General features: G+C 44.2%; 1 protein-coding gene across 8 annotated transcripts in view; it reads left to right on the top strand.

The window, feature by feature from the left end:
• NTM (neurotrimin) overlaps positions 1-3,241 on the top strand; it is an 825,333-nt gene extending 822,092 nt beyond the window's left edge. For 6 of the 8 annotated variants that reach the window (XM_081172697.1, XM_081172696.1, XM_081172695.1 and 3 more), the window contains one exon: positions 859-3,241. In XM_081172697.1, coding sequence (XP_081028823.1) covers positions 859-959 — 101 coding nt within the window. In that variant the 3' untranslated portion in view covers positions 960-3,241. The remainder of the gene's footprint in view (positions 1-858) is intronic. The other 2 variants (XM_081172702.1, XM_081172700.1) reach the window with 1 other exon arrangement.
• The last annotated feature ends 21,481 nt before the right edge of the window (positions 3,242-24,722 follow it).

The raw sequence follows: 24,722 nt of genomic DNA, 5'->3' as shown, positions 1-24,722 counted from the left end.
TAAAAACATTTAAAAGATAATTGTTAGAATGTAATACAACTCTAATTAAATTAAGGTAAAGGTGAAGGGACCCCTGACCATTAGGTTCAGTCGTGACCGACTCTGGGGTTGCAGCGCTCATCTCACTTTATTGGCCGAGGGAGCCGGCATACAGCTTCCAGCTCATGTGGCCAGCATGACTAAGCTGCTTCTGGCAAACCAGAGCAGTGCACGGAAACGCCATTTACTTTCCCACCGGAACAGTAAGCAGTACCTATTTATCTACTTGCACTTTGATGTGCTTTCGAACTGCTAGGTTGGCAGGAGCAGGGACCGAGCAACGGGAGCTCACCCCGTCGCAGGGATTCGAACTGCCAACCTTCTGATCGGCAAGTCCTAGACTCTGTGGTTTAACCCACAGCGCCACCTGTGTCCCTTCTAAGTAAATTAAAGCAGCATAAAAAAAATAAATCTATTAAAATGCAGAAAATAAAAACAGCACAGCACTATTAAAGTCCTTTCCTTAAAAAAAAGACAATTAGTTCCCAGAAATCTGTCAGAATAAAACAGTCTTTACCTGTGAATGAAAAGACAACAAGGAGGGAGCCAGCTAATCTAGGAAGGGAGTTCCAAAGTCTGTGAACAGCCACTGAGATGGCACTCTCCCACATCCCCACAAGCTTTTGTCCTTGTTTTCTTGTTGTGCTCCTACATAATAAATAAATAAATTTGACTAGGGTAGACAGGGGTTAGTTTGGAACCAGCCGTGGCAATAACCATAGTTTCGCCATAGCTGATAACAGCCTCTGGCCTGTTTGCTTCTTCATTCCATTGCTTATTATTCCATTCACTGACATGGTGCCTCCTGTCTTCCCACAGGCCCTGGAGCAGTGCATGATGGGAACAGTGGCGGATCAAGAAGAGTTGGCTGCATCTGGCTGCTCCCCTTCCTTCTGTTGCAACTGCTGCCCAGGTTTTGACCCTGTCAACCATGGCGATAAGATGACGACGGAGAAGAAGAAGATAAAGAAGATGAAGAGAAGAAGAATATTACAATTTTTTAAAAAATAATCATAATAGTAAGAGTATATTATGAGGAAATATTGGGGAGAGAGAAAGGGAATCTGAAAAAAAGAAGAAGAGTCCAAATTGTTCTGCTGATGTTTCAACACAACTGAGTGTTTTGTTTTCTTTCTTTTGGGTTTTATTTTTCTCATCCACTCCCTCCCTCACCATGGACAAGGAATGCAGCTGTTGGGGACCAACCAGTGCATTTGGCTGAGTGACCATTGATCTCCATCTGCCCATCCCCACACTAGCAAGGCAGCTGACTCAGTTTTTTCTTTTCTCTGAAATCTGCCCAACTCTGGAGGATTATGGTGTCGACTACCCTGTGCACAAAATATGTCACAGTTCCCCCCCAACCCCACATACACCTCTGGTCCCCTTCCCTCCTCTTCATGGACTGCGCTGTCAGTTTGCTTCTTTGATTGCAAACTATGATGAAACGATGACAGGACCACAACCACTCTGATAAAGCAACAGCCACCACAAGCAGCTTCAAGGAAAAGGGAAAACACGATGATGACCCAAAATCACATGATTGTTAAGACATTGATTCATTGTACTACGTGGATGTCATGGATAATAAGGGATTCTGAGTCATTATTAATTTTATTAATTATATTTTCTGATATGAGCCTAGAACTGTTAGTTCATAAAAAACACACACAAAAATACAAAAAAAGAGAGGAAAAATGGGGTGGGAGAGAGAAAAGTAAGTTTGTTATTAAGAACAAATTGGCTAATGGGATTCTTAACTGGCTTACAAGGAGGTGGAATGTCAATGTCTCTGGCAGTTTATCAGATGGGTCTGGATACAATTTGACCCGTCCAGCAGAAGCAAGAGAGAGAGAGAGAGAGAGAGAGAGAGAGAGAGAGAGAGAGAGAGAGGACAAGCAAGTAATGCCTCCACCAGCATTATCGAGTTTTCATTCATTATTCTGGTGTTCAACTCAAGAAGGTTTTCCACTGTCTTCATACTGTTTGGAAGTACAAAGGTTGATGCTCACTGTATCTTGAGTTAGATGGATATGCTTATTCTTTTTATGAGCTATATATATATATATATATATATAGTATATATAAATATACATACATATATATATAAATATTATAATAATTATTATTTTGTTAGCATCCTAGCACATTATTTCTCAGCCAGGTCCTTCTGCCGACATTACTGCATGCTGTATATGAAGTTAGCTGTGTATTGGTCTTTTCAGACACAAGGATAGAGTTTTATTGGTAACTGTGTAATTAATTCCTGCTTTTTCTTTTGTTTTTCTTTCTTTTTCTTTTTCTTTCCTTTTTTGGCCTTTCCGTGGGTTATTTACATGTTGAAGACATTTATATAAAAAAAGAAAAGAAAAAAGAAAAGAAAGAATGGAAAAAAAACACATAACAATTCTGCAGCGTCTCTTTCCATGTTTGGATTTCTATAAATGGGGAAAACAGTGGTAATTAAAACCAACACACAACCTTTATTTTCCCTGTGCTACACAGCTTTGGATAGGAACACAACAAGGACACAGAGAAAAATAAAAATAAACGACGTTTCCGTGAATAGTACATCTTTTTAAAAAGAACCCTCCAACACACACATATGCACATACCCCATGTCTACTAGAGAAATTGACTCACGTCAGTTTTGTTCTCTCTTTTCCTTTTCAATGGATAGAACTGGAGAGTTGCACCTTGATGACAGACGGTTTTTGGGGATAGCTCAGTAGATGGAGACCTCCTTTGTCCTTGATTTATTTGGAGGTCAAAACTGGAGGTTGTATCTGACTTTACATTAAAAAGAAAAAAGAATATGTTCCATGTTCCTCTTCAGACTGATTGTGATACCTCATTATTAAGCTGGTTGTGGAAGAGATGTGCATATATAGCTAATGCAGCAAAACAAATCATCAATAAAATGTTGAACTTAAACTCTGATATAGGACAGATCTTGAAGGGCAGGGTGCAATGCCAGTTTAGCAGGGTGGTTGGGTAGGAGACCACAACAGAATTAGCTGCTCCTGCTGTGTGCAGGTCTCGGTAAGAGTTCCTAGTTGGGTCTTTTTGCCCAGTGTCCATTAACTTGATGGTAGATAAAGAATGCATTGAAAAGGATATGTTGATGCAATGTGGCAGGAATGAGGGGAACCAAACATCTCTGAATCCAGCTGGGCTGAACATAAATGGATATGATCATCAACTTGGGTTAGTGTTACTTTAATATTCAACAGTATATTTGTGTGTGTGTGTTGGTGTGTTGGTGTCATGAAATGGTCCCACATAAATGAGAATCACGCTGCAGGTGACATGACATATCTTATTGAACTAGCAAGCCTAATGTTGTTTTCCTGCTTTCTTGACTCCTGTGGATCCTTAATCCCTCTTTCCCTTGTTGTTCATGATTTCCTTGTTTGCACTGGCTGCATGGTGGGAATCTCATGCCCCTTGGCTCCTGCCTACCACCCTTCCCTTGAATATTTGCCCTCTGTTTCCTCTAGCCTTACTCCTCATTCATCTATCATTGGGCTGATCTTCCAGCTTCCTGAGCTAGAAGGTTAACCTAGACCTTTTCATATTGGATTTCTCTTCACCTTTGGCCTCAACATGGATGTTGTACATGCAATGGCTATGCCCATATCAGTTAGTTATCAGAAACTCTGGACCAGCATTCCCTAACCAAGTACACGGTGAGTCCTTTAAAAGAGGCCCCATGGATACAGAGTGCACATGTTACACAGGGCCTCTTTTAAAAGACTCACCCTGTACTATCCTCCAGATGTTCCAAATGACATTAACCATCATCCCTGGCCATCATAGTGAATAGTCAAGGAAGATGGGAGTTGTAGTCCACAACCTCTGAGGAATAACATGCAGAGGGAGGCATTTCTAAGCCTTCTTTCTTTCCCTTTCCCTTTTTCTTTCTTGTTCAGGGTTCTGATGGAGAAAGCGAGCAAGCATTTTAAGATCACAAAGTCTTCCTTCTTACAAGAGGCCTGCAAGTCTGATACATCACATTCTCCTTCACAAGACTATCTTGGTCCAGCGAGAGGCAACATCCTGTCTACTAGTTAGCTTCTGTAACCTTTGCAGCCTTATACATACATACATACATACATACATACATACATACATACATATACTGTACTTCATCAAAAGATATCAGAGCAGTTCCATCTGGACAGCTAAATGATTGTAATTCTGCCCCCTTATTTGCTGGCCTGGATTAGACTATGACCTCCAAATCTGGACACAGCCCACCAGCCTGCCCTTTTTGTTCACCCACCACAGCCTGAATAAACTGTCAGTATCTCAGCTCGCAGTCAGAGGTAACTGACCTCCCCCGGGGCAAACCGAGTGAGATACTTGTTGACCTTCCGTCTGCGTCTTCCGGCAGGCAAGGTCGTAAATCGGTGATTCTCCTCGTCAGACGTGAGAAGAACACACCCTCTGCATCTCCCTCCCTGCATTCCCCCAGGGAGGGGAAATGAGACAGACAGGAGTCTATTTACATGTTTTATTCCTGTCATTCAGCAGTACAGATAAAACGTGTCTGTACCCTCCAGACTCCAGCAGAAGAGTCACAACTCTGCCCCCTGTACTTCCAGTACAGGTCAGATGACACTCTGAGCTAACATCCGGTGCTCAGTACAGAGAATAGACTCCCCCTTTTCCCCAACAGTACAGTTCGAGACAACAACATCCTGTTTTGCATTCCAGCCACCTGCAGCTGGCTTTTGCATTGCTGCTTTTATCCAACATAAACCACCTTCCTTGGTTACTGGCCTGGGGCTACAAAACCAACCATACGCGTGATACCACACATAGCAGACCATGATACATTGTGTCGATCAGCTGCATTTGGTGGGCCACAAGCCGCATGGGACATCTCAAAAAGAAAGAACTGCTGCTTATCACGTAGGGAAGTAGTTAAATGGAGAGAAGAGTGTCCTTCAGGAGGGATGCCACGGAGTGCAAGATGCAGAATTGCAAGTAATGAGGTCTGGGAAACAGAGACATAAAGGTTACAACTGGGATTTTATTGTATTCTTTTACAGTCCTTTCTCTCTATAGATGCTTAGATGTTAGTGCTAGAAGGGACAGTTAACCTCCTTGCCTGATCTTGTCCTTGATTGCAGGTCATAGACTTTTGATCAGTGCAGTGCAATGGCATTCCCTCTAGCTATAGTGGGTGAGCAATAGTGAAGGCGCAAAGGTTATAAAAGAATCTGTGTTCAGTGCACACTGCAAATGGAAATCTTCCTCCAAATACTGGCTAAGTGACAGTGTTTCATTTCCATCACCAAATGTAGCCAGTGCGGTGCACCACACCAAAGTATTCCTCATCAACGATCTAAATCAATAGCTTTTGCCATGTGGAGGGCAGCAGGAAGACTCACCACTCAATGTCTCCATGGTGGTGCCCCTCCAGAAGTTATGAACTACAGCTGACATTTTGCTTACAAGGCCCCTGCGAGCCAAGCTGTATGTTGCACTTGTGGGGGAATTCCCCTTGGGGTTACAAGTGTGGAGACTCACCCCAAATTCCCAGTCAGTCAGACTTCAGTCAGTAATGCATTACCAGGCAGAGTGCAAAGAGTCTGTGAGAGCTTTCTATCAGGACACACAATAAATAGGCAAAGTATACATCATCTTCAACCACCCTAGCACTTCACCATCTCTCATCCAGCCACAGTCCATGAAATGCAGCCTGCTCAACCCATTTTTACTGAATGTGTCTGAACCCTCACTGTACCTTATTTGGAGGGTGTTTTGTTTTAGTTTTTCCCCCCTTTAATAGTCAGTGTTAACTTCCTCTTTAACTGGTTCTTACCACTCTTGTGGTCAGGTCATATTGTTATGTACGTGACACTCACCTTGCTAATAATGGGTCTAACGGTAATTCCACCTCATACTTGCCAAGGAGACCAGCATGCCTGTGGCAAGGCTGTTGAATATTAGCATTCATTGTTGTTGTTGTCATCGTAGTTGTCGTTATAGTATTACATTTATTTCCTGCCCTTAAACTTCCTGCTTCCAGGTGGGTTACAGCAATTTAAAATTCAGAACTGAAAGCAGCTAAAATATTTTGCATTCACAAGAATACATTGCATCCTGAATGGCACATCTCAGATGCCGAAGGCAAAGAGGAACACCTTCAGCACTCACTGTAAGCTTTATAGTGAAGGTGCCAGGTGTACCTCTGTGGGCAGGGAGTTCCACAGATTGGGGGCTGCCACAGAGAAGGCCCTCTCCCTGGCCACCACCACTCCTGAACTTCTTAGGGTGGTGAAACTACCAAGAGGGCCCCCTTCTGTTGATTTTGAAACCTGGCAGGGTCTGTAGGTAATGTTACAGATATTTGGGGCCTGAGCCCTTTAGGGCTTTGGGCATTAATCTAAGCACCTTGAGCTGAGCCTGGAAATGAACTGGAAGCCAGTTTAGGACTGGCTGTCAATCAGTATGACTCAGATCATCACATAATGAGGTTCCTCATGTATGATCTACATCAATAGCATTCTTCATTCTTCTCCATTTACCATGAATGACAAGATAACACTTCCTCTGTTCTCCACGCACACAAACTCTGACTGCAGAGTATTTGGTGTTTGCTCATTGGATCATTGACATTCACTTGCCACAAGATGTTGTGATAACTGGGAACTTTCTTGGCTTTCAGCATTAATTGGACAAATTTGTGGGATGGATCTATCAATGTCTGTCACCCACAATAAGACAGGGGTGTTGTTTTTTTCAGGAAAAAAGAAACTCATGTGTTCCGAGTCAAGGTACTATATCCAACTAAATTCTACTCTGGAATGATTGTTAAACCAGTTTAAGCCTCTAGCGCCCAAAGAAGTTAACATGCAGGTAGGGCTCTGACCTGATATCTTCTCCCACAAAACACGCAAGCCCCCATTTTGCCCACTGTGAAACATGATCAGCAAGGCTGCTAATGTTTGCCCTTGCACAGTTCCTGGGATCTGCCCTCCCTGGTGCTTTTAGAAAAATGTCTATGTATATCCATATCATACCCAGAATGGAAGGTAGATCTGTGCAATGGCTTCAGTCAAATAACAAGGTGAGCACGTGTGTTCAGATTGAGTGAGTCCTTCCAAGATGAGACACACACACCAAACAGAATAGGGTCATGGTCCAAAGTGTTGCATCGCTTTGGGGTGGGGCCTTGGAAGAGCCAGGCTGGTGTGAATGAGGGGTAGGGATTTACTTTTAAGCACAGACCTGATACATTCTGCCCAGCTTCGCTCACTGGTATGGATGGCAAGCAATGAAATAGCCATAATAGTCATGAGTGAAAAGTAACAACCAGCAATGTGCCAGGCATGCACACAGAAAAATAGGATCTTTGTTACCCCTTTTTGGTGGAAGGCAGTTGTCCAGAAACACTGCAAGTTAACAGCAGGAGCCTGCTTTTTCCAACTCTTCATAGGTTTACTCCAAAGATGGGGATGGTGGGGATCAGAATGAATGAATTTTGAGTGGCGTATGACCAGATATATAGGTTTGCCCACCAACTAGCACTATGATTAGCGCTTCTCTCGTTTCTTTCTTTCACAAAACTGATGCGCAGTGTAAATTAATAATGCAGAGTTTTTAAAGAATAAGAGCTTTACTGAGTTAAAATAAACTTCTTCATAAACAACATGGTTCCAAACAGTTTGAATGAGAATACATACTGACTCTGTTCACAGCTGAGGCAGACTGACTCTGACTGAAAACTTACAGAGAGCACAGAGAGAAACTGGCTACTAAGTCACATGTCAGAATGACTCAACAGTTAGCAGTTAGGCCTGAATAACTTTAGTAGGCCCTAATGATGTGCAGTCCCAGCACTTCCCTGAGCCTGCTTTGCTGCTTCTGCTCTCATGTGTCTTTGTCACATGACAAAAACCACTTCTACTTTTCTTAATACAGTGGTGCCTCGCAAGACGAAAAGAATCCGTTCTGTGATTCTCTTCGTCTAGCGGTTTTTTCGTCTTGCGAAGCAAGCCCATTGACGGATAAGCAGATTAGCGCTATTAGCGGCCTTTAGCGACTTATCTGCTGATCGGATCAGCTGATAAGCGGCTTAGAAAAAGGGGGGGGAGGAAAAAAAACCAGCAGGAACTCGCAAGACATTGTCGTCTTGCGAAGCAAGCCCATAGGAAATTTGTTTTGTGAAGCACCTCCAAAACGGAAAACTCTATCGTCTAGCGAGTTTTCCGTCTTGCGAGGCATTCGTCTTGCGGGGCACCACTGTAAGGGGAAGGGCCGTAGCTCAGGGGTATGGCACCTGCTCTGCATGCAGAAGGTTCCAGGTCCAATCCCTGGCACCTCCAGCTTGGGCTGGGAATGCTCCCCCCCATCTGAAATCCCAGAGTGCAGCTACCAGTCAGTGCAGATAGTCCTCTGCTAGATGGACCAGTGTTATGATTCAATACATGGCAGCTTCTTGCAAGGTTATTTCCGCCTTAGGAATTATTTCATTGTGCTCAGCCCTTCGCTTCATTCCTCCTGAATTCAGAAGGCGTAAATAGGACTGTTCCACTAAATGGCTTTAGCCAAGTAGGAGAGCATTTGCTTTGTGTGCAGAAGGTCCCAGGTCCAACCCCTGACATACCACAGTAAGGCTGGGGGAGACTCATGCCTGAAACCCTGGAGAGCTGCTGCTCTCGGTAGACGATACCGAGTCTGACTCTATGGCAGGCAGCTTCCTATGTTTAATAAACTCTTCTGAATTGCTCTGTGTCTTGGTAAACATTAGCCATTGCCAGCTCCCTATTATTTAACTCCTCCACCTTAAATGCCCTTTGAGCCTGGCCCCTTTGTAGCATTTGCAATTCTGTCCTTGTTGATGCTCTTGAGAACAGCCTCAAATAAGCCAGATTATTACTTATTGCTCCTTCTATTCTCTGCAAGTTCTGCCACAAAAGTCCCCTCACCTGCACCCACTGAAGATATTTCCCTTTCCCCTTTTTGATAACCTTTTTGAATTATAGGGCATCTAGGTTCCCTGTAGTGTCATGTCGGTCTCCCTCTGCTCCACCTTTCCTTGCTCTTATGATAACAATGGTATAACAAGGCCATTGGAGAAAATGGTTCATAGTACTCTGTGGCTGTCCTTTCCTTGGACCTTTTATGATGCCTGAGAAAAACTGTTGATGATTTACAGTGAAAATGCCTATTTGTATAGCTTGGGATTTTGCTTGTGCATGGGGTAGGCTAGGGATGGGCAAATTCACCTATTTCAAGATCTCTCAATTTCTCATTTTCCCAGTCTTAAGTTCAGTCCTCCACAAATGTTCCACACATCAGCTTGCAAAGTTTTAAAGTCCTCATCAAAATGCACTGGTATTATAATATGAGCTTTATCCTAAAACAGTATACACATTTCTGTATATCATTCTGCCGGATATGCATACATTTTTGCAAAGCATTTTCCCGTAATTTACAAATTTTTGAAAAACAATTTCCCCTTATATAATGTGCTTGTATATATTATTTGCACAAATTATCCTAGTATTTGCTTTTTTTGTACACATTATTTGGCTGGAGAACTACAGTGCAAAATTCGGAGAAGTGCAAATTTTAAAGGCTGTTCTTCGGTTCATGTTTTGTTTGCATATAATAGTTAAAATAACATACAAAAATCCATTATACAGTGGTACCTCGGGTTACATAAGCTTCAGGTTACAGACTCCGCTAACCCAGAAATAGTGCTTCAGGTTAAGAACTTTGCTTCAGAATGAGAACAGAAACCGTGCTCCGGCAGTGTGGCAGAAGCAGGAGGCACCATTAGCTAAAGTGGTGCTTCAGGTTAACAACAGTTTCAGGTTAAGTACAGACCTCCAGAACGAATTAAGTACTTAACCCGAGGTACCACTGTATTCGGGAAAATTGTTTGCAAACAAAATGTGTATATTTATCAAAACTGTGAAAAGCACGTTTATTAATACTGAAATGAATTTTCATAAGGATTTTATTTTTATTTTATTTTTTGGTAAGAATCCAAATTTCTGTGGAAATGCAGAGAACTGAATTTAATACTGCTAAAATAAGCAACTGAGATTCAGGTAGGGGCCTTTCCCAGCCCTATCTTGAGATATCAGGAATCAGATTCCAAGGCATGCGAATCATATGCCACTGAGCTATGGCCCTGCCCATGTGTTGTGGTACAGAAGCAGAGGGCAATAGAGGCTGCATTCACACAGCCATTTCTTCCGCCTCCCCAATGTTTTCCAAACTATTAACATGTGTGTTATATTTGAGCTTCCATACAATGTAAACGCCATTTCTGGAAAACTAATGGAATGCGGTGTGTGAGTGTTCATTCCAGTGTTTGATTCCAGAAATAAAATCTTTTTGAGGTCCCCTTAACCTAGAAAAATTGTGGAAGAGACAAAATGTGGGGCAGTATGCAGGCATGCCATCTTTCCCTGCCATTTTCAGGGGGGGGAGGGTTGGAACAGAAGCAAGCATGTATGGAAAGCTATGTTGTCCAATGAGTGTGAAAGGAACGTTAGAAAATGGGACAGTAGTACTCATAGTATAACAAGGAAAACGAGCGCAATATTTGCCATGTCTGAATGCACCCTAAGGGAACGCAATTTGTTGGCTACCAAGCCTAGCCACGGGGTGTGGATTGCCCTTGCCGCAGCTTTTGGCTCCTTGAGTTGTGGCTGTATGCGTGGGAGGTTGAAACCAGTTTCCACTAAAACGGTTTTCGGAGTCCCTTAGCAGGGAAAGCAGAACAGAAGAAGGAAATCTGATTAAACCATAGTTGACATGAGAACGGCTGTCAGCTTTCAGCTCTTTTGAGCTCCCTTCTGCGGTCATAACTCCATTAATCTAATATTTAAAATGTAATATTGAAAACACTGGGCTGGCTCCTCGGGTGGTATAAATCATCCTAACCCCATTGACTCTTCACACAGCCTGGTGATTTACACCCACTAAGGATTGGCCCCAGGTTCCCTCTTCCACACAGTATGTTTATACAAAAGACAGCAATGCAGCTAATGAGGTATAATTGCACTGACCCGGAGAATGTAGCTATATTAACTTCCACTGCTTGCAAGTTCTCTTTTGTCATTCTGGCTCCTGTGTCTTCATCCCTGCTTTTTTAAATTTTACTATACACCACAATAAAGGCAACACAGGTCATGGCATCAATCTATGCCATCCTGGAGAGGGGGCTCATTGACTGAAGGCAGTTTCCAACCCCATGTAAACATAGCAAAACACACTCTCATGCAATGTTCACATGATAATGGAACCTGGCCTTTTCCAAGGATGCAAAGGCCAAGCATGCAATCAGCATCACAAAATGACTGTACAAGTAATAGAGATATGTGCAAATGGCCTCTCAAAAATCTGCCCCTGGGCAGAGAAACTGAGGTCGGGAGGGGACAATTTCACTAAATTTCTAAAGTAGAAAGCAATTCTGTGGCAGTTTCTCAGGGGTGAGACTCAACATTGTCAGTGGCAGAAGTGCATCTTCTCCATCTGATTATCCTCAATCCAGGGCCAGCCAGCCCACCGGGTGGAGTGAGCAGTCGCATCAGGCAGCAGATCTGGCCTCTGAGGAGTTCACCACACACTGCTGCCACTGCCTCAGTGCCTACCTGCCACTGCCTGCTCCTCTCTAGTCTCTTTCTACTCTCTGATTGCCTTCAGCGTGGGGGGAGGGGGCAGCTGAAGAACAGGAAGTAAAGGCAGGGGTGACATTTTCTGTTTTTCCTCAAGTCCATCTAGCTATCTAGCTATCTAGCATTGATCAACTATATGACTCGACAAGCTGTCTGTTCACTATGCATTTGGAAACCTCTTAAGATGTTGTAACCAAATGTTGCATGATCATTCCTGAGATCAAGGCGCTGGTTTTTGTCTGCTTGGCTACAGTTGGATGCCATGTTGAATCAAGATGGCAGACTAAACATTTCAGAACTCCACTGATTTTTGCCACTGGTTTCAAATCTGCACTTTTTTGTTTGTTTGTTTCATGGAATATTGGCTTTAAGGCTGCTGGTATATTTAAACATAGAACAATCTAATCAGGGCAGGAAAGAAACTCTCCCTTCCAGGCCTACTATGATCCTGATCAGCCTCGCCACCCCCCTGTCCCGTTGTTACTTGCTTTTTAAAAGCAGTGTAAGTTAAATGTGACAATACATTTACAATTGCATTGAGCTTGAATGTTAAGAGAGCTGAAGGTTGAAATCAGCACCTTTAAATTGGCTTGGTTGGGTGGGTGTGTGGAAAGATAACCATTGAAAATGTTTCAAAATAGGTGTTATATGACCACTGTGTCTCAGTCTTTTGTGTTCCTTTTTCTCTTCCAGTGGCTTGATTTGGAAAGATCGCTTTTAGCAGCTTGTGCATGGCTATTGCACCGGAGAATGCTTGCTAACAGCACAATCGATACGCTACAAGCCTGTTTTTGTATAATGCTTTTCATAGAGCTGGCAGTCTTTAGAGTGCTTTGCAGAGTTATCGCATGGCGCAAGCCATGATACGGTCCCTGCTACAAATTGCAGAGCACGGCTTATGTGGAGAACAAATGGAAATGTTTAGTTAATGGGTTAAGTGCAGATGGTGGAAGCAACTGAGAGAGTTGCATGGGAGGGAAAGGGGTTTTGGAAAACTGGATAGGGAGCCATTCGGATGGTGGGAGTTGCTGAGAGTAAGGATGGGCAAATCTGCCCATTTTGGTTGCTTTCCTGTCCCCATTCTTCCACATTTTAAGTTATCCTATATTTCCACATCTATTTGCATATTTTTAAAAAAGTGCACATGAAAATTCAGCTCCATTTTTGTGCCAATTTTTTTCTCAGTATTGTAAGCAAACTTAACACATTTTTGCAGTACAATTTTTCCTAATATGATGGATTTTTATATTGTTGCATGTCACCCCAGGCTCTAAGTTGTGAGAGACTCCAGGGGAGCCAAGTGCTTACCCAGGGTTCAATTTCCTTGGAATGAAGGTCATTTGAGACTGTGGTGTCTTTAGGATGTATGGTTTTGCTTGCATATACATGTCCCTAGCCTGGGCAAAGGATAGAGGGGCTCACAGCATTAACACCCAGATAGATCTTGCTTCCTCTCCAGGTTTCCAGGGGAGCCTCAAAGTTCAGCAGAGAGCACAACATGTCTCTATGCCTCCAGCTTCTCACATAGAACTCCTTCCACTCGCACACAAAGAAATAATTCTGCCTAATGTGACGGGGGGGGGGCACCCATTTGTTCTATGGCAACCTCTTTGAACTTGCAAATTGTGGTATTTAACTAGCCAGTTAAAACCATTACTTAGACAAAGGAACTAGTTTGGCAGCTTGCTCTTATATATTCAATGTCTCCATCACAGGTTTGGAAAGAGCACAGGACATCCCACCCCAAAACTCATAGCCAGGGGTGTACGAAGGGGGGGAGGGGGTGTGATGTCCCAGGCACCACTGGGGGGGGGTTGACAAGATGGCTCTTCCCCCCCCCAGCTGTAGAACAGCTGAAGGCACATGCACAATTAGTATGGGCGCCGCCTGTGTGGCCTCCATACGGGCTGCCGCTCTCACGCGCTGTCCATGAGAGCTTCCATAGGAGCTGCCTCTTGCATGGTGACCGTACAGGCTGCCACGTGTGCACAGTCCGTACTGACGTTGTGCGTGCACTGCCAGGCAATTCGCCCCACCCCTCGGCGTCCCACCCCAGGTGCCAGAGAGGGTTCCTCCTCCACTGCTCATAGGATTATGTTATTTTCACAGTTATATGCACTCCAGCCTAGTATATACAATTTTGAACACATTACCTGGCTGGAGAAATGCATTGCAAAATGTGGAGAATTTCACAGGATGGCTTTCTTCGGTTTTCAAACAGCCTGGCAAAGTGTGAATTAGTTCTCCTCTAAATGCAAACTGAATCAAGTTTCTCCCACATACCTAATTGAGAGCAATGGGGTACTTGCGCTCATGTCCTCGCAGCCTTCCTATGACTATTGGTCTGACACTGTGGGAGCAGAATGATGCGCTGGGTCTGCTTTTGGCCTGACCCAGCAGGATTCTTCTTACATTTTTGCTCCTTGATCGTTTGGCATTGTCGATGAGTCAGATGCCTGGTTGCTCTGTGTAATGCAGAATCTGTTGTGGTTCTTGCCAACTGGCAAAATTTTGCTTTCAAATGATAATAGTCTACGTCACCAGGTATAACCCTGCATCTTCAGGCTTGGTACACATGATGTGCGTGTGCCTCTTGAGACATGCCTACAGTCTGGTTAGTCACAGCCTTATGTGGCGCTGGGAGAACCCTGTGCTCTTCTGAGGTGCTACAGGTGGGGAGTGTGGATCAGGATGAGTATTAACACATTAATCACTTAATATAACATATCAGAAAAGCCTTGATGAAATTGAAGATTGTAGGTGCCAGCAAAATAGGCTTGGATGACTCACCACATTGTTTTCTCAGAAACGTGCTCCGACCCCTTCACAGTCTGACAGTGTGCAGGTAATATCCAGTCATCGCCCCCCCCCCCATTTTTTCTAGCGAGCACCCCTTTCCCCGCCACAGTGAATGTGTTATTTATTATATTTATAACACACCTTTCATCTAAGGATCTCAAGGGTCACATAAACGTTTCTCCCCTCCCCATTTTATTCTACAAAAACCCTGTGAGGTAAGTTAGACTGAGAGGCAGTGACTGGCCCAAGATCACCCAGTGAGCTTCATGGCTGAGTAGGGATTTGAACCCTGATCTCCCAGTTCCTAATCTGATGCTCTAACAACTACAGTTGATAGCATGCATGTTGGGTCTGTCAGCAGTGTGTGGTCAGCAGGCCTTGATAATACATGCATGTTGCTGGACTTCATAGTGCAGGCAAGGGATTGCAGATTTGATTTGTCACTCCCCTGTTCAATAATTGTGTGCAAAGTTAGCACAATGGCAGGGAGCAGACTGGCCTAGCTGATGCAGGTCAACCACCATGCAGTGAGCTTTCAGGCCACATGGTACAACCCTCAAAGACAATCCTTTCCAAGACAGTATGCCTTCTCTTCCTGTTTCAGCATCATTGTGCCATTTACATTTTAGATGGCAGACAGATATTCACCAGGACTGCAGGTGGTTGTTGTTGGTTCCATCATGCGGCAGCAGTTCTGGAAGGGAGGCATTTCAACCTGTCAAATTTCTGCCCGTTGTGGGGCCTTTGAACATCAAGAGACTCCTACCAGAAAGACATTAGCAATCCTAATACAACTAGTTTATGCACACAAACCGAGTGATATGACATGCTGGTGTGACTCAATATTGAGTAGCCCCAATCGGATGAAGGTTTGGCAACTCCACAAATTAGGTAAAGGTAAAGGGACCCCTGACCATAAGGTCCAGTCGTGGCCGATTCTGGGGTTGCGGCGCTCATCTCGCTTTATTGGCCGAGGGAGCCGGCGTATAGCTTTCGGGTCATGTGGCCAGCATGACTAAGCCACTTCTGGCAAACCAGAGCAGCGCACGGAAACACTGTTTACCTTCCCCCCGGAGCGGTACCTATTTATCTACTTGCACTTTGATGTGCTTTCGAACTGCTAGGTTGGCAGGAGCAGGGACCGAGCAACGGGAGCTCACCCCGTTGCGGGGATTCAAACTGCCGACCTTCTGATCAGCAAGTCCTAGGCTCTGTGGTTTAACCCACAGCGCCACCCTAAGCAGCATCAAACCTGGGCTTGCCTCTGCACTGACATTCAAGTGTGAGCTGCAAACATCCTTTTTAGCTCTTTGGCATCTCCAAATGTGCACATGGTATATTTAGCTGTACGCTCAAGATTTTAAAGTGTACACCTCCAGAAAATGTGATGTGTAGAGTTGACCAAAGTGGTTTTCAGATAGCTGCAGGAAAGCACTCCTGGTGGTATACTTTTTAAGAGATGCCCAAACTTGACAAATGCAAAGAAATCAGTGAAGTGCCTGCTTGATCATTTTTGAGTAGCATTTCTGGGCTTGTTGAGTCACATTGCTTCTGATGTAATAATCACCTTCTCCCCAGTAACCAGTACCTTGGAGAGGCAAAGTGGCAATTTCATGCTTTTTAAACAAAGTGGTCACCTATTAAAGAGAGAAAAGCAGCATGATTTTCTCCCTCTTTCAGAAAGAGAGAGAAACAGCCCCTACTTTCAGCTACTGTGATCTTTCTAGTTTATTGCCTGAGTAACTAATTTACCCAACCCCCAACTTTCTGAGTTCAGGCCACACCTAGAGTCATTCGCCTCCCAGTAAGTCAACTTTGATAATACAGCTTTTCAGAGAGAATCTAAGCCATCCTCTTACTTATTTTTTTAAAAAAGGGATATTCAGAAATGATTGTAAACAGCGTTGGACACCCAATGACCTTTGCATGCACACCAATTCCTACAAGTCATGCAGGGTCACTGTACCAAACAAATAACATCTGCTCTTGATATCATTCTTGCCTTTTGGTCTACTTGTGACACTGTAAACAAGTGCAACCTGTAATACCAGGTGCTGGTGGTGGTACCACAAGTTAGGATAACATAGTGTTTGACTGTGCCAACCAAAGTCCACAGTATTATTAATCCAGATTTACTGGGCTAGTTCTCTGGTGTGGCAGAACCAGACTGCAGCATGCAAGTGGCAAGGTGTGTGTGTGTCTGTATAAGGATCAAATTTGCATTTGTTATTCCACCCACTTTTGCCCCTGGCCCACCCACTCATTGGCAGAGTAGCTAAATTGCAGCAAGGAAGCCAAATTATGTGCAATACTCTCTAAATTAAAGCAATGTCCAAACACTTGTTAAAATATTCAAAAAGCTTTTATTTGCAGAACATCTAGCTAAAGAATAATATATGCAAAGTATTTACATTCACATGCTTATCCAAGCATGGGCTTATTTTTTCTTAGTTGAAGATTACAGCTTCTTTCTTAAACGTTCAAAGCAAACTGTGTCTTTCTCTCTTTCCAATACTGTACTTGCACTCAGCCTTCTTGGGTACCTTATCCAGCTAGGCTATGCAGTTCTTTCTGAGAGGGTTTCCACATTCTCCTTTCAGCAGACTTCTCCTTACTGCTTCTTTGGGAGAACATCAACTTCTTTACTTCTCTCTGTCACATACATTCGCACAAAAACATTAGCACTTGTCTCCTCTATTGCATCTAACATGGTCTCATCTTCAGTGTTTGTGGAGATGCAACCATTAGTCAAGTCACTCACACACAAAACTAAATGGAGAATGAAATGAGATACCTCCCATGTGCCCAGAGTTAACCAATCACACAAGAGTTACTGGGGAACATTCCAGAATTAAACATACAGTAATGCACTTAAGCATTCCCCATTTCAGTAAATTAAATCACTACACTCAACAACCCATGGCATGTGGGCCTTGGGAGATAGCCCAGAACTGAATGCAAATGTGTCCTATGGTCAATTCCAAACATGAATTGGGGCGGTACCAAAAGTTCAGCATCTGACACCCCCTTCTCTTCCCCATCCCCATATTTTGGGGTTCAAATCCTAACTTGCATTTGCCTTAATGTAAATGAAGCCATTGCAGGCACTATGTGCAAAAAGTTATGTGGTTTTTGAGTACCACGAGGCATTGCTGGCCTTGGTGTTTCGTGTGCTTATGTGCCTGTAATGGGGTTCCTGCAAAACTGAGGATCATAAATGTAACTATTCCCAGAGCTATACAGTGGTGCCCCGCAAGACGAATGCATCGCAAGACGAAAAAATCGCTAGACGAAAGGGTTTTTCGGTTTTGCGTTGCTTCGCTAGACGAATTTCCCTATGGGCTTGCTTCGCAAGACGAAAACGTCTTGCGCTTTTTTCTTAAAGCCGCTTGAAGAGGCGCAGTTGCGACGGACCGTGCTTCGCAAGACGAAAAACATCGCAAGACGAAAAGACTCGCGGAACGAATTATTTTCGTCTTGCGAGGCACCACTGTATTTCATTGTGGGGTGGGGAAAGGACCTTTCCACATTTTTGTTGCATTGTGATTGCAATTCCCTTAAAGGAATGTAAGCGTCTGACTGCTTCCTTTTCTATAAAGAACGATATTTAAAAGTAGCTTAGGGACTCGCTTGGCTTCTCTTGAGGCAGGGACTACTGTACAGGATTTGCTTTGCAGGAAAATACTCCAGCACTGAAGTCTAAACCGCTCCATGGTGTTAGCTCTTTAATAAAACCAAATCTTAAGTTAGCAGTGAAAGCCACAAGTTGCAGGCTCTTATGGACTGTGGGATCTACTTTGTGGATTTGCATAATATCAAAAAGAACTGGGATATAGGAATGTGTGTTAGTGCTTTTGTTTTCTGATCAAGGTAAGAGCTCTGCGGTACGATAGGGTCTTAGCTTCTGCAGCTTGGAATATTACACAGAGATGTGCAAAGCCCGCAGGAGGAACCCTGAATACCAACTCAACTTTCTGTGTCAGAGCAGCAAGTGTACCACACACTGGGTCCCCACCCACACCTCCAAAATGTGCTTGCTCATGGTGTGACTCACACTTCATGCCACCACAGAGAACATATTCGCATCCTACCTTTAAAGTACTATGACACCACTTTAAACAGCAATGATTTCTAGCAAAATAATAATATTGGGAACTGTGGTTTGTTAAGTGTGCTGGGAAATGTTAGGAGATCCTCTCCCAGAGCTACAATTCCCAGAGTTTCCTATGAAGGGGGATTGACTGTTAAGCCACTGAGGTTTGTAGCTCTGGCAGGGGAATCGGGAGATCCCAACACCTTTCAGCACTCTTAATGAACTACACTGCACATAATTCTTTGGGGGAAAGCCATGACTGTTTAAAGTGGCATGAGACTGCTTGAAGTTTATGGTGTGAATGTGGCCAGCAACAAATAGATATGTCTGGAGGAGTCACTGCATACTGAGCACCACACACAGAACTTGTATATTGCCACAGCTGCAATGTTTTTCAATCAGTCAATCAGTTTAGATCACATTCACCTGGAAACATGCTAGTTAAATGGGACCAAAACAAAAGCAACAAGCCCTTAATAGGTGGTTTGAGGATTACACAATGTCTTCAATCCCACTACCAGTAGAATCCTCCATCTTGCAGTTTCTGAAGTGGACCATGGATCATATCCAGGACATGATCTTTCAAGAAGGGATCAGGTGAGTCTTTTTGGAGTCTGTGTTTGGTGAATTCCTGCTCCATCCCTGCTACTGACCCAGAAGTTGATACTGGGAGCCTGGCTCTTAAGGGTCCTGTGGATGCATCCCTTTGCCCATTTTGACTCTGTGTATCAGAGAGATAGTGTGCGAGTGAGAGAGATCCTTGCCATTTTCTCTGGCTCCTCGATTATTATGGAGAGAAAATAAACTGGAGAAATTATGATCAATGGGGTTTACGGCATGGCTCTGTAGATAAGCCAGGATTGATGGCTGCAGACTCAAGCCTCTTGCTTCTGACTGTTCCCTTTGACAACACCAAGACGGAAAGTGATTTTGGAATTACATGTCAGCCACCTCCTCTTTAGTATAAATCTCCTTTGGCTGCAAAGAGATCCTCGCATTGCTGCAGCTAGGAATACGTAAGAACCACCTTGCTGGATCAGGTAAAAGGCCCATTAAATCCTCTCTTCTCTTTCCAGCCATGATCAGTTGGTTGCGCCTCTGGGCCCCCAGAAGGAAGAGGTTGTGGGTTTCAGCTTTTTACTCCCAGTGTCTGTCTTCAGAGGTTACTCTGGCTCCATATATAGAGGTTCTAATTAATTAAAAAAGGCAACCACTTTCTCCTTTTCTTATCTTCTGCCATAGACTGTCTCCCCCTATTTTGGTGCTTGAATAAGGTGGAGTGTTCCCTGGTTCCCCTCTTAAAGTGAACCAAAAAGTTGGCTTGAAAAAAGGAGTGGGCAAATTCGTGGAAAATGAGGCTATCAATGGGTACAAGCCAAAATGGCTATGCCCTATCTCCATAGTCAGAGGCAATAATACTTCTGAAAACCAGTTCTTTGGACCTCTTGTGCTAGTGTCCTGCTCTTGTGCTAGTGTGCTAATGCCCTGCTTGCTGGTTTGCCACAGGTATCTGAGTGGTCAATATGAGAACAGGATTCTGGACTAGATAGGCCACTAGCAGGCCACTGATTAGGTTCTTCTGTGTCCCAGAATCTCTTGTAAATTTGTTTTGTTGGTTTCTCCTCCTCCCTAGCTCTTCTCATTTCAAAAGATCTGAGGTTAGCACAGACTCGCGCTTTGGTGCTCCTGACCACACCGTTTAGTGGTGGTGATTGAATGCAGAGTTAATTAGACAGTGATTGTGAGCTAATGAAATCGCCATTGATTGGTGGAAGAGGAGCAATAGAACGGAACTGAAAGAAAGATAAACCCTTTGGCTAAAGTTGAGAAAGGCGATTACAGAGAGTGTGTGTTTGGAATCTACCACTTTGTGCAATATTAAACAGGTAATGAAAATGCTCTGAACTGCCTTAAATAACCCCTCTCCAAAAATTGGGTGTGTGTGACAGAGTCTCTTCTAATGCTTAGGATCATAGGATGCTGCCTTACACTGAATCAGTGCCTTGGTTCATCAAGCTTGGTATTCTGTACAGTGACTGGCAGCTGATTTCAGACAGGAAACACCTGGAGAATGTGAAAGATCAAACCTGGGACCTTCCGCATGCAAAGCAGATGCTCTACTCTTAACCTACAGCATTTAATTGTGTTAAATCCACTAAATAATTTTGGATTTAAGTAAGGGACATGTGCAGCTCTCGTGTAGCTTTGGCATAGCCACGACATAACATTTTGAAAAGTCATGCTTCAAATGTCATGGAATTGCCTTCCTTTTCTCTTCTCCAGTAACAAAGCCATGCAAGGTTTGCCAGGGGTGTGGGGACATGGAGGTTGTTGGGTGTTTGCTGAGGAAAGCAAGTAATCTTTCCTTGCTCTATCTCCGTCCCCGCACTCGTACTTAACTGTGTCATGGGAGCCTATTGGCTAGCACCCATGCTATCACTGTCTTCTCCCCACTCTCAGTGACTGCACCATCTCGAATCTTTCCTTTGCTAGTTGGATGGAGATGGATTTGGAGTGTGTATTTTGAAGTGAGTTGCTACAATCCTTCTCTTAGGAGCTCACTGTAGTTGACAGAGGCTCTGGTCTATCATCTGTTTCCAGTTACTTCTGAGTGCAGGTGATCTCTGGTGGGTTGAGGGAACTCAGATTCTGACTCCTGCAAGCCTCCAGGAGTGAGGGAGCAGCCTCGGAGGCTTGTAACTGTTCTGTTGCGTCTTCCCTGTAAGTAAGACTCAAGCTTTGGCAGATTAAAGCTGTGCCTCCACTGAAGCTGGAGGGCAGATGTGCCGGGCCAATGGACAGATATATTGACCTGTTATTATTTAAAGTTGTTTAACCAGGTTGAGATAAGCGAAAGCTTTCAGCCCCTGAACTATCACACAAATCACAATTAAGGTGGCACATGCGTTTGGAAGACGGGAAATCAATAGCACCAACTGGTTTTTTTTAGTCCCTATTTGGACTTCAGAAGAGAAGTAAATTTTCAAGCCACTGTGCCTGGAGGAAGCTCTCCTAACTGCATTTCAGGAGGCCCCACATTGATGCCTCTGATGCCCCCCCCCCAACACACCTCTTTCTGCATCGGGTTTTACCAGATGTGTGGACTGGATGGCCACGGTGTTGTTTGCAAGCAGAGTGTCTGAAATTTTCTTGCTTCTGGGCATAAATGCTGGGACTCACATGACTCACAGATGAAACTCTGGCATACTAGTAACACTCAAATGAACATTGCCTCTGTGCAGCCCCCATATTGTAACCAAGCATGACTAAAGGAGCGGCATACCCTGTTTCCCCGAAAATAAGACAGTTGCTGTTGTTGTTTAGTCATTTAGTCGTGTCTGACTCTTCATGACCCCATGGACCAGAGCACGCCAGGCACTCCTGTCTTCCACTGCCTCCCGCAGTTTGGTCAAACTCATGCTGGTCCAACCATCTCGTCCTCTGTTGCCCCCTTCTCCTTGTGCCCTCAATCTTTCCCAACATCACGGTCTTTTCCATGGAGTCTTCTCTTCTCATGAGGTGGTCAAAGTACTGGAGCTTCCGGATCTGTCCTTCCAGTGAGCACTCAGGGCTGATTTCCTTCAGAATGGATAGGTTTGATCTTCTTGCAGTCCATGGGACTCTCAAGAGTTTCCTCCAGCACCATAATTCAAAAGCATCAATTGTTCGGCGATCAGCCCCTTCATGGATCACTGCCTTGTCGTGGCGAAGGGGCTTGAATAACTTGGAGGAGCTATGAGCTATGCTGTGCAGGGCCACCCAAGATGGACAGGTCATAGTGGAGAGTTTTGAGCAAACGTGATTCACCTGGAGCAGGAACCGGCAAGCCACTCCAGTATCCCTGCCAAGAAAACTCCATGGACAAAGACAACAGGCATATAAAAATAAGACAGTGTCTTATATTAATTTTTGCTCCCAAAGGTGCGCTAGGTTTTATTTTCGGGGGATGTCTTACTTTCGGGAAAAGACGGTAATTGTGAGTCAGCCAGACTCCGTCAGGGCAGAGCGAGCAGCAGGTGGCAGCTTGTCCTGGCAGCGGTGCGGGCTCTCTGATTTAAAGAGACCTCCCACTGCCTGAACAGCTCCAGCTGCACTGTGGCCAATCAGTGAGCTGTGCGGCGGTGCCCGCCGCTACAGTCCAGAGGAGTCAGACACCTTACGGTATCTTTGGGGGCCTTATATTCCGGGGAGGCCTTATGTTCGGGGAGACCTTATTATCGAGGAGGTCTTATGTTTTGGGGGGATGCCTTATATTACATCAAGAGGCAAAACTGGAAGTAGGTCTTATTATTTGGGGATGTCTTACTTTCGGGAAAAGACGGTAGGAACATGGGAAGCTGCCTTGTACTGAACCAGACTGTTTATCCATCCAGTTGAGTATTGTCTGCATCAGTATTTCTCAACCTTGGGTCACCAGATGTTCTTAAACTACAACGCCCACCATCCCCGACCACTGGCCATGCTGGCTAGGAATGATGGGAGCTGTAGTCCAAATGCATCTAGGAACCCAAGGTTGAGAAATCTGATCTACACTGACTGCCAGGGTTTCAGGCAGGGGGTCTGTCCCACCCCTACCTGGTCATGTCAATGATTGAACCTGGGACCCTTTCCATGCAATGAAGATGCGCTACCACTGAGACTTTCCTCACATGTTGATTGATTTACTCACTTCCTGGTTTTGAAAACCAACAGGGGCTGGGCTCCTTCAGTTTAAGGGAATACTTGGCATCATAAGAATTTAGATGTTAAGGGGGAAAAAGGTTTCCTGTCCCCTTCACCTCCAACCTAGGGTGGCCATGTGTCCTACTTAACAGAGGAGAGTCCTCTACTTTGAAGGGCTTTTGGAGTACAGTCATCTATTTGAAGGCATTCTCTATTGGTTGCCAAGCTTGCTTAGAGATCATGAGCCATAAACAGGGAAAATTTAAATGTTAGTTATTATTTCTAAATGTATGCCTATGCATACAAAGTACCACGTGCAAATGTTATGCAAATCCATGTCCTCTTTTTTAGTGATGCAAATCCTCTTTTTAAGCCATGTGTAACTGGCCAGCCTACTCCACACACACCTTGTTCCACCTTGTTCAGGATGCTACCTTTCACCCACAGCAGAGAGTTTTTTGGGGGTGCATATGTGAAGGAGGGAAAGCAAACTTTCCTTTTGTTCATTTGTTTTAGGATCCAAGTCACACTCTGGGTTTGTCCTTTCTTTTCTAGTTCAAAACAAGCTTTGCCATTCAATATAGGCAGGACACAGCCTCCAAACATTTTAATATGTGCATTTAAGTTCATTCTTAGTAGGCATGAGATGTACTCCCCTCCCCAAGATCTAAGGAATGCCATCTTTGATTGGGAGCCAAAACTTGACAAATGGAAATGCCAGCAGCTTCACTTCTTATTGAAGAGATGTTGCCAAAGTATCCCAAGTGGGATATTCCAAGGGAAGGTGAAACATCTGACTGGATTTGCAGTCACCGATCAGTGATCGGACGAGCAACATTTCTCAAAAGTGTGCATCCCACATAGACCTGCTTTTTACATGTAACTGTATTTCTTAATTTAATGATTTGGCTATCGCCAACAAGCCGGCCACAGTATCCTTTGCTTCACAGTTGTTGCATGTACACTTCTTCTTTTTTAAGTGAATTGTTTTCCATGTAAATGTTTCCTTAGAGCTTTACCACAGAAGTTATGTTTGAGTTTTTAAGACTTTGGTCTCAACCTCAGACCTGGGTAGGGGTGCCGATCTGAAAAAAAATATTGGAGGGGCCAAAGTAAGTGTGTCCCCCCCACATAATTGATCACATGATGCAGCGTGTGCACACCATTTGAATGACAATGAGTATCAACATTTTTTGAGGGACAGTCCCTTCAAATTTTTTATTGAGGGGGTAAAGGGACCGCAGCCCTTAGAGTTGGCACCTATGGACCTGGCGGTCAAAGGTGGCCCTCCTGACCTTTAAGTCTGGCCCCTGGGACTCCCCATAGGCCACACCTCCTCAGCCACAATGCTTTCGTCCAATCCACATCCCTCATAAGCCCTAATGTATCACTGTGTGTAGTAAATGACCTTACTGTAGATAGGTAGCATTTATGTATGTTACCCCACCCACTTTTTTCTCTGGCCCTCAAAAAGTTGCCTG

Source organism: Podarcis bocagei (assembly GCF_964188305.1).
Source record: "Podarcis bocagei genome assembly, chromosome: 15".
Classification (NCBI taxonomy): domain Eukaryota; kingdom Metazoa; phylum Chordata; class Lepidosauria; order Squamata; family Lacertidae; genus Podarcis; species Podarcis bocagei.
The sequence above is the reverse complement of the archived record's forward strand: the minus strand, read 5'-3'. Positions and strand labels throughout refer to the sequence as shown.